This window comes from Plectropomus leopardus, chromosome 19, assembly GCF_026936395.1.
Source record: "Plectropomus leopardus strain MGB_pleo_1.0 chromosome 19, ASM2693639v1, whole genome shotgun sequence".
Classification (NCBI taxonomy): Eukaryota; Metazoa; Chordata; class Actinopteri; order Perciformes; family Serranidae; genus Plectropomus; species Plectropomus leopardus.
In genome coordinates this window covers 29,233,828-29,250,740 of record NC_142194.1, presented here as the reverse complement: position 1 = coordinate 29,250,740, position 16,913 = coordinate 29,233,828, and the positions used below count along the sequence as shown (strand labels likewise).

Below are 16,913 nucleotides of genomic sequence, written 5' to 3'. Positions count from 1 at the left end.
ATGTGCGTTTGTTGATGTCCCAGTGACAGTTGCCATGTGCTGTTGTTACCTAAACACAACCACATGAAGCATTATCCCACCATGTACTTGTGTTGACATAACAGTAGTGGCATCCCACAACGTAAACAACAAATGCAGAAAGATACCTAAAATGTAATATTTAGATGTGGAAGTCCACTGCAAAGCAGTAACATGTAACGTATTGGGATAAGGATGTGTTTAGGTATGTGTTCACTTCCCGTCTAAATGTGATGTTTTTGCCTAATCCTAAGCATATGCTTTGGTTGATATATATGATATGATATATAAACCATTGTCCTGGCATTGGTTGCCACGTGCTTTTGTTGCCTAAACATAACCACATGCTTATGTATTGTTATCCCATCATGTGCTTTTGTTGATATCCCGGCATTGTTAGCAGCATCCCAAAACATCACCAGCAGAAGGATACCCAGAACATAATATGTAGCAAAAGTCCACTGAAAAAGTGGCAATATGTGACAGCTTGGAATGAAAACATGTTAATGCTAGATAATAAGCATATACTGTACTTAAGTCAACAGTAAGAGGAATTAGCATGATCTCACCCAACATCAGAGTTAAAATAGACTGCAACAGCTCAGCACCTCCAGGAGAGTAGAGACTGCAGCCCTGACTATAGATGCATGCTTCCTCTTTGCAATCTGAAAGTAGAGGAAAGACTTGCATTGTTGGGTGTGGTGCACTGATTTTTCCACAACTGCTTGATTGTGTCCGGATACATTTTAAGCAACACTAAAAGAAAGATTGCCCACAGCTGTCTGACTTAGCCCAGTCGGACACCTTATCCATTTAGTCATTGAGCAGTGGCATTGGTTCAGGAAGTGCAGTCAGTAGTTGCAAGTAGACTGTGAAAACTGAAACTGTCCTAAATTATCAGCACAGTCTTTTTGCTTGGAGAAGCCAAGGGTCAAAGTGCAACGGCTGCAAGAGAGAAATATTTTGAATACAAATTTGCAAGAGTCAGTCTCTTATTTGGAATCCACAGAAAGCCATTTTCTGAAAAGCACTTTTAGTCCATATGCACTCAGTGACACGCTCTGCTGTACTGCACAGCAAGCAAACACTTGGGAAAAACATTCTAATGCATACAAATTATAAAGAGCACATGGCACCCTGGAATAAGGCAAAAGTTATAAATGCTATTTCTCATAGAGGTCTACCCCAGTAATTTATGTACATTATGGGAGTTCCATGCTTCCAAAATTGCTGGCTGGCAGCCGGCCAGTGTCCTGGTTTAAACCCTGCACCATGTGGAACTGAGAGGGGGTGAGACTCTGCTGTGGCTGTTTGTAAGAGGAAAAATTCTGCAGGATCTTGTTAGTACTGACTCAATGCTTGGCCAGTTGTGAACTATTCCACCACATCTGGTAGGCCTTATTCTCAGGACGCTGAGAGGAGTGGTTTTGGTAGTGCTTTATTTTCGGTAGTACTAATAGGAAATGAGGTATCAGAGGCATCTTACAGGCCCTAGTCAGAACATGGTGATCATCTAATCCGAGTTTGATACCGTACAAACTGTAATACATTAAGAGGGTATAAATCTCCACAATATGACTGATTAATGGCATAATACAAAGAGTGCTAGAAGGAGTATTTTTGTGATGGATGGGCCGGAGGGATGAAGAAACCTCAGGAAGAGCGGCAGGGGATGATGAGGGATCCCACTTCCAGGAAGGACAGACATGCAATAGATGTCATAAATAACAATTTAATTACAATAATGACAAAAAAAGAGAGAGAGAGGGGAAGAGAGAGGGGGAGAGATGCACTGCAATAATGGTAACAAACGCATGTATTATTACAATAATGACAGTTGTAAAATTACTAAATGCACTCTATGATAGCATATGATGTTATGTGCAAATATTGTGGGTGTTGATAAAAATCCCATGCATATATTGATAGTGGAGGCATGACTCATAATAATGGCAGTAGAAGGTTGTGTCAAGCACAATCACGGCATCAGCGCAACCAGGACCCACAACACAGGAGCATAGCTTCAGACAGGACCACAGCAAAGCCAAGACCACAATTTTGGGGGGGGTACAGTATCAGTCCAGCCACAGTACAAGCACAACCAAAGGCAGGGTCACAGCATCAGCACAGCTAGATTAGGGCTGGAAGGGTACTATGAGCTGCAACAGGTAGGATGGATCATTTAGAGCTTTGTAAATAAGGGGGAGGATCTTTAATTCAATTCTGGATTTTACAGGGAGCCAGTGTAAAGAAGCTGAAATTTGATCCTTTTTCTTGGTTCCCGTTAGGACACGTGCAGCAGTGTTCTGCACCATTTGGAGAGACCTAAGAGATTTGTGGGCAACCATATAATAGGGAGTTACAGTAATCCAACCTAGAAGTAACAAATGTGTTTACTAATTTTTCGGCATCCGTTTGGGACAGGATATGTCAAATTTTTTCAATGTTACGCCACTGAAAGAAACAGTCCTAGAAGTTTGTTTTATTTGGGAGGCAAAAGAAAGATCTTGATAGAATAAAACTCAGAAGTTCCTTACAGTTGTGCTATAGGCCAAGGTAATGCCATCTAGAGAAATTATATCCTTAGAAAATGAGGTGTTCTGGGCCAAGAACAATGCCTTCATTTTTGTCTGAATTTAACGTCAAGAAATTAAGGCTTGAAGTCTAGATAATTGATCAGTTTCAGATGGGTTCATAGATAAAGTTGCATATCATCAGCATAACAATGGAAATTTAAAAAGTGATTTCTAATTATGTTACCCAGGAGAAGCATGTATAAAGTAAAAAGGATTGGTCCAAGCACAGAACCTTGTGCTACTCCAAAGTAGGCCTTAGTATGCGCGGAGCGTTGATCATTGATGTGAACAAACTGGGAATGATCTGATAAGAATGATTTAAACCAGCTTAGTGCCATTCCTTTACGGCCAGTTAAGTGTTCCAGTCTGTGCAGTAAGATTTGATGGTCAATGGTGTCAAATGCGGCACTGAGATCTAATAGGATTAAAACAGAGACCAGAGCTTTATCGGAGGCAATCAATAAGTCATTAGTAATTTTTATTAGTGCCGTCTCTGTACTATGATGAACTCTGAAACCTGATTGAAAGTCCTGAAATAAACTATTATCTTGGAGAAAGTCACAAAGTTGATTAGCAACCACTTTCTCAAGAATTTTAGAAATTAAGGGGAGATTAGATATCGGTTTATAGTTTGCTAAAATGTCAGTATAGAGAATGGGCTTCTTTAGAAGAGGTTTAATGACAGCTACTTTAAAGGACTGTGGTACATAGCCTGTTAATAAAGACACACTGATTATAACTAATAAAGAATTGTCAGTTAAGGGTAAAACTTCATTAAGTAGCCTAATTGGGATGGGGTCTTACAGGCAAGTTGATGGCTTGGATGCGGATATCAAAGTAGAGAGTTGGTGAAGGTCAGTGGGGGAAAAATAGGCCATGCTGCCATATCCAAGCTACCTGTGTCTGAAGTCAGGTCGATTAAGGTCAAGAGGTGATGGATTCTATATCGAATAGTTATAATGTTATCATTAAAGAAACTCATAAAGTCATCACTGCTTAGGGCCGAAGGAATACAAGGCTCTATGGAGCTGTGACTCTGAGTCAGCCGAGCTGCGGTGCTGAAAAGAAACCTTGAATTGTTTTTATTTTCCTCAATTAATGATGAGTAATAGTTTGCTTTGGCATGGCGAAGGGCCTTTCTATATTTTTAAGATTGTCCTGCCGGACTAAACGGGACTCTTTCAGGTTGGTTGAATGCCAATTTCTTTAAAATTTTAACCCATCCCATCCAGGCAGAGAGCAGCTGCGTGCAGCACTTGGGGCCCAACTTCAGATCTACTGCAGGCGCAATGGTCAGACACACTGACATGTGAACCTAACGTACATTTTTGATGGTGTGGGGAAAGCCAGAGCACCAGGAGGAAACTCACGCAGACACAGGGAGAACATGCGAACTCCAACCATTTTCTAATTTACAATGGAAAGATGATGATTCACACTGGGAATTATTTTTCATACTTTTAGTATACTGAAGGTGCCAGAGTGTATAAAACAGCATCAATATAGAGATTGTTTGTTTAAAAAAAAAAAAAGTAGCAGTCATTTCATGGATTTTAAGGACAGTTTTAGGATTTTGTGATGTTTCTAGGATTTTAAGATGTCCCAAGATTTTAGGATGTTTCTAGGATTTTCTGATATTTCTTAGATTTTAGGACATTTCTTGGATTTCAGGATGTTTCTCAGATTTTTGGCTGTTTCTAGGATTTTAGGACATTTTTTTTAGGAATGGGTCATTTCTAGGATTTTGGGACATTTCTTGATTTTTAGGACATTTCTTGAATTTTAGGATGTTTATACGATTTAGAGGCTTTGTGGTTAGCACTGTTGCCTCACAGCAAGAGAGTCCCTGGTTCGAATCCCAGTTGGAACAGGGTTCAGTCCGGGCAGGGGCCCTTCTGTGCGGAGTTTGCATGTTCTCCCCGTGTCTGCGGGGGTTCTCTCCGGGGTCTCCAGCTTCCTCCCACAGTCCAAAAACATGCAGCTCAGGTTAATTGGTGACTCTAAATTGCCCTTAGGTGTGACTGTGTGTATGGTTGTTTGTCTATATGTGTCAGCCCTGCGATGGTCTGGCGAACTGTCCAGGGTGTACCCCACCCTCCGCCCAATGACAGCTTAGATTGGCTCCAGCACCCCCGCGACCCTTACGAGGACAAGCAGTTACAGAAAATGACTGACTGACTGACTATACGATTTAGAGTGTTTCTATAGGATTTGGGACATTTCTATAGGATTTCAGGACATTTTTTAGGATTTTAGGACTCTAGGTATTTCTAGAATTTGGGAGGACTCCATCTAGGACTAGGACCTCTGTCAGGGGTGTGGGGGATCCTCTACCGGTACTTTTTTGGATAAACAAGCTCTATTTTGATGCTGTTTTATGCACTCTGGAACCTTATGGATACTAAAAGTACAAATACAGTTCCCAGTGTGACTCACTTTGCCTTTATTGTGAATTAGGAAATGGATGAGGGGGGGCCACCTGGCACATTTGGCCCGCAGGACGTGAGTTAAGTATCACAGCTGCAGACCTTGCACACCCTTTATTCAACCTGTTTCAGCTTCTCCCCTCTAGTTTTACTGCACACTGCACGCCAAAATAACCAGACACCAGAACAGTTTTTTTCCAAAGGCTGTCACTTTTATGAACACTCAACACCAGTTACAGTGTCCTGGTTTTAACACGTAAATATCATAACCGTCAAAGATAAATCTAAGCATGCTGTATTTTCAGTGAAACTACAAATTCCTGGTATGTGTACACATACTTGGTCAATAGAGCTAAACTTTACCTGGATACTGTTGGGATGAAAGATAAAATAGTTGCTGCCATGATAACATTCCAGGGTTGTAAAATCCTTCTTCATAATATTATAAAGGTCTGTGCAGTGTTTTGGTGTCTGACAAACCGCAACTTTGTCCATCACTCAAACTGCACCTCCTAGGTTTGTTTAATGGGGCTGCTTTTGCATCCAATTTCGTTGTACATGTACTATGACAATAAAGTTATTCATTCATTCATTCATTCATTCATTTTGGTTGGAAATCTTACTCTTACTGTTTAGCTGAAGAAAATAGTGGAGCATTGAGTGAGAGCTCAGGGGTTGGTTGAGTATTGGATTATTGGATTTACATTCATCATGTGGAAACAAACATGATTCCAAATAAAAGCTAATGCTGCTTTGTGCTTGCTGCTTGTGTGGCAGCTATAAATTAATCTGTGCTTTTCATTTAATAATCTTCTTGGAACCCATTAATATTTCCTGATGTTTCTGGCTTAAGATATCACAAATCACATAACTGCCCTAAGTGGTTTTATAATCTGTACCACCCTAGGAAGCTACCCCAGAAAGAGCAACAGGCGAGGTATCCCTCTCCCAGGACGGACAGACCTGCAATAAGATAGATGCCATGTGTACAATATTCCTGTAATAATTTAATTTAATTCAATGTAATAAAACCTTTTGGTGTTTAAATGTGTAAAATTTTGAATAACGTGTAAACATGGGTAGAAGGAAATTAGCAATTTAACAGGGAATTTGGGGTGGGAGGGGGGATAGAAAATGACCTAAAAATTAGCAAAACAAACAAACAAACAACAACAACAACCGGGAAATAATCTGGAAAAATAATGGTTTAAAGATTAAAATAATTCTGCAAAATAATTTAAAATATGTGATTATGACAATTAGAAATATAGTTCCCTGAGGGGGAAAAAAACCCTAGCGTTCTCACCAATAATTTTCTAAATATAGCCTACTAATCTCTTGTAATATGCGAGCAATTTCTTGTGAAGTTGCTCATTGTCTTTTCCTCCATGTTTTCTAGTGTTTTTCTTGTGAAATATATAAAACGGCACAGTGATTTAACCTTTGAAGGTTTCAAAGGGTTAAATCATTGTGTCACTGCTGGTAATGTCATTAATCCTTGTTCTATCATATCAAATTGATGGAATTTCAACAATGAAATTCCGGTTGGGATTTTTAGAATAATGGCCTACGACAATTACAATGAATCTGTTATCATGAGTTGGAGCAGAAGGTACCGCAGCGAGTGATTAACAATATGACATTTTAAATGCACTGATTTAAAAAAAAAACAACATTTTTAAAGTCCGTTTCAAAAAGCACGCTACACATATGTCAAGAAAATGTACTGTGACTTTATTTTGAAATCGTCTATTTTGCGTCATATGTCCGGCGGACTGTATGTTGCTTGAGCTCAGCATCCCGCAGCATCCCGCAGCATCCCGGTCGCAGAGAGCTGAGCAGCTGCTCCGCACACAGGTCAGTACCTGGATATTTAACCTGGATATTTAACATTTCTTTCATCTTTCATGTCAAATTAAGTCATTCAACGTCTCAGACTCTGACAGGCAGGAAAAATTTTTACCAGAGTCGTTGGACTCAGACGTGTGTGCTGACAGGATGGTGATAATGTATCACCGACAGCTGCATCTGTCGTGACGCCTGGTCTTCGCAAAATATACATTTAATTTTTTTATCAAATATCCATTTGTCACATAAAACAAATCGGTCCCGTTGACAACCCGTGCTAATGCTGTAACGTATTAACGTCACTGCAGCCCGGGAGACGAGTTTCTAGTGTTAGGCCCTATGGTGCACCGTGCTCCTGAAACATAATGAATAAAAATAAATAGATAAATTTTAGTATTTGTTGTTGTCGGTCATGAGGGGAGTGTAATTTGTTGGAGCGGACACAGTGAGTGTGTGAGGGGAGAGGAGGAGACAGATGCTCCCTCTGAGGCGGAGCTGCTGTCTCCAGCAGCATTATGGCGTCCTTGAGCCCTGAAGAAGGGCAGAGCAGAGAGCTGCAGCAGAGCTCAGAGGAGGATGCTGCGACACCGAGGCGTCATCAGGCCTGGCCGCCCGAGCCTTCAGCCCCCACTGGTTCATAGATAGCCCCGCAAATCTCTCTCTCTCTCTCTCTCTCTCGCTATGTATATATATATATATATATATATATATATATATATATATATATATATATATATATATATATATATATATATATATATATCATTGCAGTTTGGCTTCTTTCTACGGTCTACGGTGGTCGGCGTGAAGCCAGTGTTTTGGTTTGACTGTTAGAACATAAAGAACATAAGGATTCTTATTTTCAGGTTATTACACACAAAAGAAAACAACGTATTATATCATACTCTATTTCTGCCAAAAAAATACCTCTAAATCCTCCATGCTGGTCCTTCAAGTTTTGAAAGTTTCTGTCTGTGATAAATGGTGTAATAGTAGTGACTTCTATTTGGGTGGGTATTTGGGTTTAGAAGGCATGTTCTTTTTACAAATCACCAAAAATTTTGAAAGGAAAAAAAAACTTTTTTCAAAGAAAACATGCCTTCATAAGATGCAGGCTTGCAGATTTGGAAGGCATATAAAAGTGAAAGTCTTGCAGTGTAATAAAGTGTATTATAATAGTGTGGTACTGTATGCTGTATGTTGCTGTGCTTATCCTCCGTGCTCTGTTGTGTCATACTGTACTACACACTACAGTATAGTGTTGGTTGTGAAGACAGTGTAGTACAGCATATTGTTTTATGTACAATAATTACAACAGTTCTTTCGGGGTATAACAGGCTTTGTATGTGTTCTTTGGCTTGACCTTATTCATTGTGTGAGAAAAATGGATGAAAATATTTAAAACATCTTTAGATTTAATTGAATCTTTGTGTATGTCTCTGTCCTAGGTGCAGATTTTCTTCATTTTAGCTGTGTTGGAGAGTGACCGTCATCATGGGGGAACTGTTCAGGAGTGAGGAGATGACCCTGGCCCAGCTCTTTCTGCAGTCAGAGGCAGCCTACTGCTGCGTCAGTGAGCTGGGAGAACTGGGCATGGTCCAGTTTAGAGATGTGAGTAAATGTTCTTATGCTGTACCATTCGTTGTGGTGGAGCTCCTCTGAAGGCACAAATAATGTCATTCACTGAATGCAAGCCAGTGAAAAATGTGAGAGGACATGTGGTGTTCCTCATTAGCTGTTTTTCATATGACATCTTTTTTTCCAGCTGAATCCAGATGTAAATGTGTTCCAGCGCAAATTTGTGAATGAAGTGAGGAGATGTGAGGAGATGGACAGGAAACTGAGTAAGTAATGAGACATATTAAAACTCAGAGTCAACCGAAGGCACAGGGTGGTTCCTACCTATGATTAAGTTACGAAATTGCTTTCATCTCATCTGGAAAAATACAAAGAACTTGGTTTTGGTGAGGTCATAAATCCTTGATTCTCTTTGCTGAACAGGGTTTGTGGAAAAGGAGATCAAGAAAGCTAATATCCCAACTGTGGACACTGGAGAAAATCCAGAGGTGCCTTTTCCCAGGGACATGATCGATCTCGAGGTAATCAGTCTGCAATTTGTTGTAATTTTCACTCATCAACCTTTTTCCAAACTAGAGTAAAAATAAAGTGATTCACACACAATGTTTTAACAGGCTAAAAATGTCTTAATATGCTAATCACCCTAAAATCCTACACACGTGCCTAAATCCTTGAAACATCCTGAAATACCCAAAAAACGCCCAAAAATTATGTCCTAAAATCGTAGAAATGTCCTGAAAACCTATAAATGTCTTAATATCCTAGAAACACACATCCTAGACACATGCTAAAATCCTTGAAATATCTTGAAATCTTGGACACATGCATGGTTCTGCTGTAACTGGCCCCTGTTTATTTGCAATGGCCCCCATGCAAAGTGAGGAATCTCTGTTCTACAGTAAGACAGGCCCAGGTCTCCTCTTCTTGCTCTGTGCACTCCTTTTATGGCTCTTGTCAGAGTTGTAAAAGAAAACAGCCAAAACAAGGAGCTTGGAAGTGCAAAGGAGATAATTTAAGTAATTTTAATTCAAAGCTGGATTGTGAGATGTATGTAGTCCACCCCAGAATCATCCTTTTCAGCCAAATATGTGTACACACACTCCTGTAAAACAGATAGAATAGACAGCTCAGAACAAGAACAACAAAGCTGAGCAAAGACAGTTTTAAATACACAGAGAACAATTGTGTAAGTAAATGCAAGATTCATATTTTGACAGTGATGAGCATGTTAGTGTGTGTCGTAAAATACAAATATATGTGTACCATTTATAGGTACAATGGACGTTGTTGTGGTACATTGTTGTTAACACTTTGTGAATGATTTAACTGTTTGTCAGTCATATAAACTACACATGGATATTTTTTTCGTTTGAAAATGCCATCAAACCTTTCACATTAGAGAGATGCTAAGACATAAATATGTCATGGTTTAGGTGTTTGTTTACTGTGAACTGTCTTTTGGGATTTTCCATGTATTTCTTGTTTTCCATGTTTCCTGGTTTATTTAGTGTTTCACTCCTTGTGTGTCTCTGCGGTCCCCTGTCTCTGCATTTTCCTGATTTGTTATACCTGAGTTTATCAGTCTTGTCTGTACTTCCCTGTCAGTTTCCCCTGCACACCCGTCTCTGTTTTAGTCTTGTTTGCTCCATCCTAGTGTTCCCTGTAAATTCGTCTGTTTTCCTTGCTGCATTCCTGTTCATGTCCATGCTATGTTCACCCAGCTTCCGTTCCTGTTGTTTTGATCTTCTGTGTCTCCCTGTGTCATCACCTGAGTTCCCAGTTTGTGTTAGTTTTTTTATTCCCCCTTTTTGGATATTTGTATTTTTGGTTACCTGTTCTTTTTGTCGATTTCATCGGCATTAAAGACTCACTTTCTGTTCGCACTCTTGTTTGCTTTTTTGTGTTCTGCATTTGGGTCCTCATCCAAATATACAAAAAAAGCCATCTGAAATTGTTAATGACTGTTACTGAGACTACCTTCTTCCTTCAGTTAACTATTTAAAACTTGGGCAAATTAGCATGATTTCTATCAAAAAGATAGGAAAACAGTAATGAGCAACTTAACAAGAGATAAAAAGTTACAAGAAAGCAAAACAAGAAAACAAGATAACCTTAAAATAAGTAAAGTTAAGTAAAAAACAAAAAGAAACAAGAAAATGACCTCAAGAAAGTGCTCCAAAATCTTTTAAATAATGTTTATAAGAATTATCAATATAGTTTTCTGGACATTTTCACTTTTTGATAATATCTTATATCTAATCTATCTAATCTCCCCACAGGTCATTTTCTAGTTATTTCCTTGTCACCTTTCACTATTTTATTTTAGTTTCCAGGACATTTCTTGCAAAGTTGCTCATGCCTTTTCCCCATGTTTTCGAATTAAATCAAACAATTTTTTTAGGTCCCAGAGGTTTAAATGCTTGTGAGAGGCATCTGAGTGCAGCACAACAAAGGTGATGTTGATCCAAGTTCTAAAGGGTTAAATGCCAAACATCATTAAGCAGGTGTAAACAAAGTCTCCTCAGGGTTGATCAGTAGTGTGTGTTGACTGTGACTGCAGGCCACCTTTGAGAAGCTGGAGAATGAACTGAAGGAGATCAACACCAACCAGGAAGCCCTGAAGAAGAACTTCCTGGAGCTGACGGAGCTGAAACACATCCTACGCCGCACGCAGCAGTTCTTTGATGAGGTGTGCTTGTTTCAGACTCTTACACCCAGAGGCACAACAGATGATTGGTGTGCTTCTGTAAATAATGTAACCAAGGTCTCTGATGTCTTTGATAGATGGAGGATCCCAACCTGCTGGAAGAGTCTTCAGCCCTGATGGAGGGCAGTGAGGGGGGCCGCGGGGCCCCACTCAGACTGGGGTAAAGCATCAGATTTTCCAGTTGCCTTTGTAAATACAGAAATAGTCGTGTGTACACCACAAAATCCAATGCACATGAATATATTTTGGTGGTCAGTAGGTTGTCTTCCATTATAGAATCAGAAAATAGTGTTTTACGTTAGAATCATTTGAAAAGTTGAAACTCTCATTTTGTCAGTAATAAGAAATTCAATTCAGTCACCCAGCCTGCTGACTAGAGGTGGATGATATATTCAATATACTCGATGCATTGCAGCTTGTTCCAGATATAAAAGATATATAAAATGACTATATTGACATCGAGTATAAATTGTCCCGTTGTTTTTATAAGCCATCTGCCTCTCACAGAGACACTCACACAAGGCAGAGCTATGACAGAGCTCCAGACTGTGACTATCTAGTCACATTTTGCCTCTACGGAGCACTACAGCGATTTGCAAATACTATTATTGTATGAACTGGAGAGGTGTTTGTTTCCAGCTTACAGAGAATGATTTATCACATTTAACAGCGCTGCATTAGCAGTCTAACTGAATGAGTGGTAGTGGTGGTATTGTGAGCAGGTAAGGCGTGTGTTTGAATCTGCAGAGCTCCGATCCCAACTATTTAGTCACATTTTGCGACTACAGAGCACCAATGAGTCTTGGAAATATTAGTAATATATGAACTGGAGAGCTATTAGTTTCACAGTGAATGAATCCTCACAGTTAAAGGCGGTGTAAATTACTGCTGAGGCTAACATCCAACTGTTGACCGGAAGCTTCGAGTCACAACAAAAACATGACAGACACTTCAAGCCTGAGAAGAGCCATTCTTTCAAAATAAAAGCACCATGAATCCACTATGTTTGATTATAACAATATATATTTTTTTAAATGTCATTATAAAAGTTCTTTATTTAACTTCCTTATAACTACATTTTAATAAATGTAATTATAACAGTAGTGTAGACAGTGTGTGTGACAGAAGCTGCTTTATTTAACTTAATTATAACTGCAATTTTTTCAATAATGTTGTATTTTAGTAGTTAAAATTAGTTTAAAGGGCTTTTAAAATATTGATATATATATATATATATATATATATATTGTGTATCACGATAAAGCATCAAAAGATGTCAGCATTTTTAACACCATCAGTTCTTTTTACCATTCTAAAGGCTGACTCTGTACTGTGGACAGTTTTTTTCTACTATGAGCACTTGCATGTTTTTGCGGGTGCAGGTTTGTGGCAGGAGTGATCAGCAGGGAGAGGATTCCAACCTTTGAGAGGATGCTGTGGAGAGTGTGTCGCGGTAACGTCTTCTTAAGGAAGGCTGAGATCGAGGACCCTCTGGAGGACCCCGCCACGGTCAGCATACATAACATACATAACAAAGAGGCTTGTAAAGAGACACTAAGAGCAAAAAGTACAAAAAAGCATACAACAATCAGACATACCTGATAGTTGACATTTTCACATATTATGTTTGACTCATTTGTGAATTTTGAGGTAAGTGTAGTTCTCTTTCATACAGGGAGACCAAGTCCACAAATCAGTGTTCATCATCTTCTTCCAAGGTGACCAGCTGAAGAACAGGGTGAAGAAAATCTGTGAGGGGTGAGTGAATTGTAATAATTTGTTAACATCACCACACTTTTTTTGTTACTTCTTTTTGTGCTACTTTGGCTCTGGTGCACCCTCTCTGTCTGTACCCTTGCTCAGTCTCCTGCCTACAGCACTGTCTGATTGGCAGTGTTGGCAGGAAGTAACTAGTTACATGTAACTAGTTATAGTAATTTAATTATGCATAAATGTAAATGCAATCAGTTATAGTTGCTGAGAAAAAAAAATTTAATTCAACCACTGATTAAAATGATCAAAATGCTGGTGATTACAAAGGGGTTACATATGAAAAAAAAGTTCAATAAAAAAAGTTTATATGTCAAATGGAATATTCATTCTGTCGCTTTACCTCTCGTTGCTGTGCAGTATGCCATTGTTTGGTAGATTGTTGGGCAACGCAGAAAGCTGACAAATCTGAGTGCAAAATTTTTGAAGTTCAGCTTTAGCTTTGTTGCCCTGTTTAAAATTTCATTTGTTAGAAAAGTTTCAAAATGTAATCAAATGTAATAAGTTACATTACTTTGATAAAGTAATAAAAATAGATTCATAACTAATTAAATTTTTAATAGGATAACTAGCAATCTGTAACCTATTACATTCTAAAAGTAACCTTCCCAACACATTACGGTGATAGCCTATCAACAGTGAAGGCTGCAGTGTAACAGACAGCTGAGACAGGGACTGGAGCTCCTCCATTGAGCCAGCAGATTAGGAGCTGTGGGTCAAATGTAGTGCAGCAGATATAACTGACACTAAAATAAACGTCACAATATTTTTTGTTGAAGTTTCTGGATAATAGTTTATTACGCAGACTTGTTATTACTATATCTTCAGTTGAGTTGAGTCAAGTATGAGAGCTGCAAGAAGAGGTGGAGGGAGTGAGACAAGATATGTGACTAATTATAGTTGATAAAACTACAGTGCGGTGACGATATAGATATTTTATAAGATAAGACGTATGAAACTGAGACTGCCCAAACATGGTGCTACGTAGCATTTTCACTGCAGTGAGAATAAAAAGTATACTATCAAAGCCCTGTCACAAACTAAGAGTGTGGAGTTTGAAGACATGATAGAGAGGGTGTAGTAAAAATGCTATCGGTTGCATTATGGTATGTGTAGGATTTGGAACTTGAGCCATATTAGAAATTAAAATAAACAGTGTATTTAATCCCCTACTGCTTCTTTTTATGCCTCCATGCAGCGGACAGCCTCGAACAAAGGCATTATGTTTTCACGTTGTTTGTGTTTCTCATAAACTCTCGGATAAACTAATTAATAGATTTCAAACGTCACTGTGACCTCATGTCCTTCCCATTCTTGTGATCGCGATATCTCAGGAACGCCTTGAAAGAATTTTGTTACATTTGGCACAAACATCCACGTGCACTCATAAAAGCACTGACTAGAATTTGGCAGTGAAAGATCAAAGATGACCTCACAATACATAGTTTTAAACATTTCTAAAAAAAAATTTCACACAAATTTCTAAGGTCAGAGGTCAACTTCACTGTGACATCATAATGCTTTCTGTCCATTATTCAATTCAGTCCCTAACTCAGGAACAGAAGGGGAGACATTTGCTCGGATAATGAATTGGTGACACTAAACTTGAGTGCCCACCTTGAAACTGTGCTGATTGTAAAGACTGTGTGAACTTTCCACTTCTGGGAATTTGTAGGTTCTTTGCATTTGCATCCAGTCCACTGTCTTAATGATTTGGACCCCTAAGTACTTGTCTGAGTCTGCCCGTTTCACTTCCTCTCCCTGGATAACAACCAGGACAGGGGGCGTGCTGTTGTTCTGGCAGTCCACTACAGGCTCCCTGGTTTAGCTGATATTGAGCTTTAGGTGACTGTCATTGTCAGTTGTTGTAATGAAGCTCCCTGTCAGTCATCTGCTCTCTTTTGTAAAAAAGTCTCAAGGTGACACAGTTTGTGCAAAACATTTTTCTCATTAGAAAGTATTTACTGGAGTCATAGTTGCCAATGTAACGATAGCTTCTATTTTTCCCTAAAAAGTCACAGTATTTTCTTGCCACCTTTCACTAATTTTTTAAAATTAATGGGACATTAGTTTGGAGTTGCTCATTGACTTTAACCATGTTTTTGAAAGAAATCAAACCAATTAACTCAGGTTTCAAAGGGTTAAACAGCTTGTGAGAGTTTTAACTTAATTTTAACTTAATATAGACACCAAAAATAGAAAATTAGAAGAACAAAACGGAATGACCTGAAAAAAAGCTCCAAAATAAAATAACATAATCAATTATAATAAATATATGTGTTTGATTCTGCAGCTGAACCTTAAACATATTATCAGAAATATAGATTTGTTTATATTTTTCAGTTATTTTCTCAATTTCCTGTGATTTTCTCCCTCTCATTTTTAAGCTAATTTTCAGGTCTTTTTTGTCACATTTTACTGAGGTTTTTTTTCTCCAATTTGCTGGACATTTCTTGCCAAGTTGGTGATTGCCTTTTTATTTTTTTGAAAGATATTAAACCAATTTTCTCAGACTTCAGTTAAGTTTAAGTTAAGTTGAACCGGTTGAAAGGTTTCTGATACCAGCACAAAAAACCTGATGTCGATCCAGGTTTTAAAGGGTTAAACTGGAGTATTACTCCAGTAGTACTCTGTCAACTCCACCACACAAGAATTTCATGCTTTCATAAACATGAGTAAGAAAGAATGAAAGATGAGGGAAGCATGGACTAAGCACAGTCCAGTATGTGTCAGATGCGGTGAGCTGACTCTGTCGGTGCTTTTCTTTTCCAGGTTCCGAGCCTCACTCTACCCGTGTCCTGAGACCCCACAGGAGAGGAAGGAGATGCTGGCTGGAGTCAACAGCCGCATCGACGACCTCCAGATGGTATGTTTCACTAGAATGGATCTTTACGTCCGATCATTAGCATTACTCACACATTAGATAAGAAAAAAAGGGTAATGAAAATTAAAATCGAACAAAGTGAGAGTTTCCAAAGAGGCAGTTGACCTTGCCGTAATGCCTGCTTATCGGTGAAGCCACATTACAATTGGCAGTGCGGCTCTTTCTTTTCATTTATAATTCTTTCAAAGGCTCTTTGTACTCTTTGTTACATTGCTGTCACCAAACAACAAGAAATTCATTAGAAACTTTGCACAACAGGATGTCCGCCTTCAGGCTCCTGCTTAGTCTTCCTTTTAAAATCTATTTTTCTAATCAAATCACAAAAGCCCTCAGAATGTGGACGGGTGTTTTCTCGTGTTCGCTCTTATCTGTGAAAGACCTTTGTCCTGTCTCATAGTGCTGTGGTTCCCTGAGAGTCTGCCCTTATTAAGGCTGGAAAAAGGGCCTGGTTCTGCTTCAGAGCTCTGCTCCAGCCTCAGCGTGCCAACCACATACAATCTATCACACTCTACTACAATGGAGCAACCTTTGCATAGGAAATCCAGTTATGTTCATAAACATGACAGTTGGAGCCAGTATAGACAAATCAGTCAGTTTCGACTGTTTGCCAACATGTTTACATCACAGATACTACAGCATTCCAGAGGGCAGTACCATGAAGCCAGATGAATGTTCTAGTGAAGTATATTGGGTCTAAAGCTGGGGTTTCCTGCTTTAAATCTGGCTAGATCACCATGGCAACTTATGCTGCAGACTTATCCTGGTCAGGAGCAAGTTATGTTCTAAGTTTCAGCTTGAAATCAGCTGAAAAGCTCCTTTCACAGCTTCTTTGAAGAGCATCACTCTATAATCAGTAGGCGGGTTTCCATTACCCTCAAATTGAAATTGCAAATATAAAATACACCTAATGGAAACACGTACATTTAGAGAAAACTCCAACTTCAAACTGTAATGGAAACACTTTTTTGGCTCCCTCATGATGCAGCAGGAGCTACAAGAGGTGTTAATGCATCACATAACTCTTCAAAAGCTGAGCAGATTATCCAGAAGCTTTAAATTCACAATTCCTCTGTGACATTGTGGACTATCACCTCCCAGAAATCCCT

The 16,913-nt window shown here is 39.0% G+C and overlaps 1 protein-coding gene across 2 annotated transcripts in view; it reads left to right on the top strand.

Moving 5' to 3' along the window:
* The first annotated feature begins 6,791 nt into the window (after nt 1-6,791).
* The window catches only part of LOC121958938 (V-type proton ATPase 116 kDa subunit a 1), a 42,414-nt gene continuing 32,292 nt past the window's right edge, over nt 6,792-16,913 (top strand). For both annotated transcript variants that reach the window (XM_042508124.2, XM_042508123.2), the window contains exons 1-9: nt 6,792-6,877; nt 8,317-8,479; nt 8,634-8,712; nt 8,870-8,967; nt 11,007-11,135; nt 11,231-11,313; nt 12,536-12,662; nt 12,829-12,911; nt 15,696-15,789. In XM_042508124.2, the coding sequence (XP_042364058.1) occupies nt 8,363-8,479; nt 8,634-8,712; nt 8,870-8,967; nt 11,007-11,135; nt 11,231-11,313; nt 12,536-12,662; nt 12,829-12,911; nt 15,696-15,789 (810 nt within the window). In that variant the 5' untranslated portion in view covers nt 6,792-6,877; nt 8,317-8,362. The remainder of the gene's footprint in view (nt 6,878-8,316; nt 8,480-8,633; nt 8,713-8,869; nt 8,968-11,006; nt 11,136-11,230; nt 11,314-12,535; nt 12,663-12,828; nt 12,912-15,695; nt 15,790-16,913) is intronic.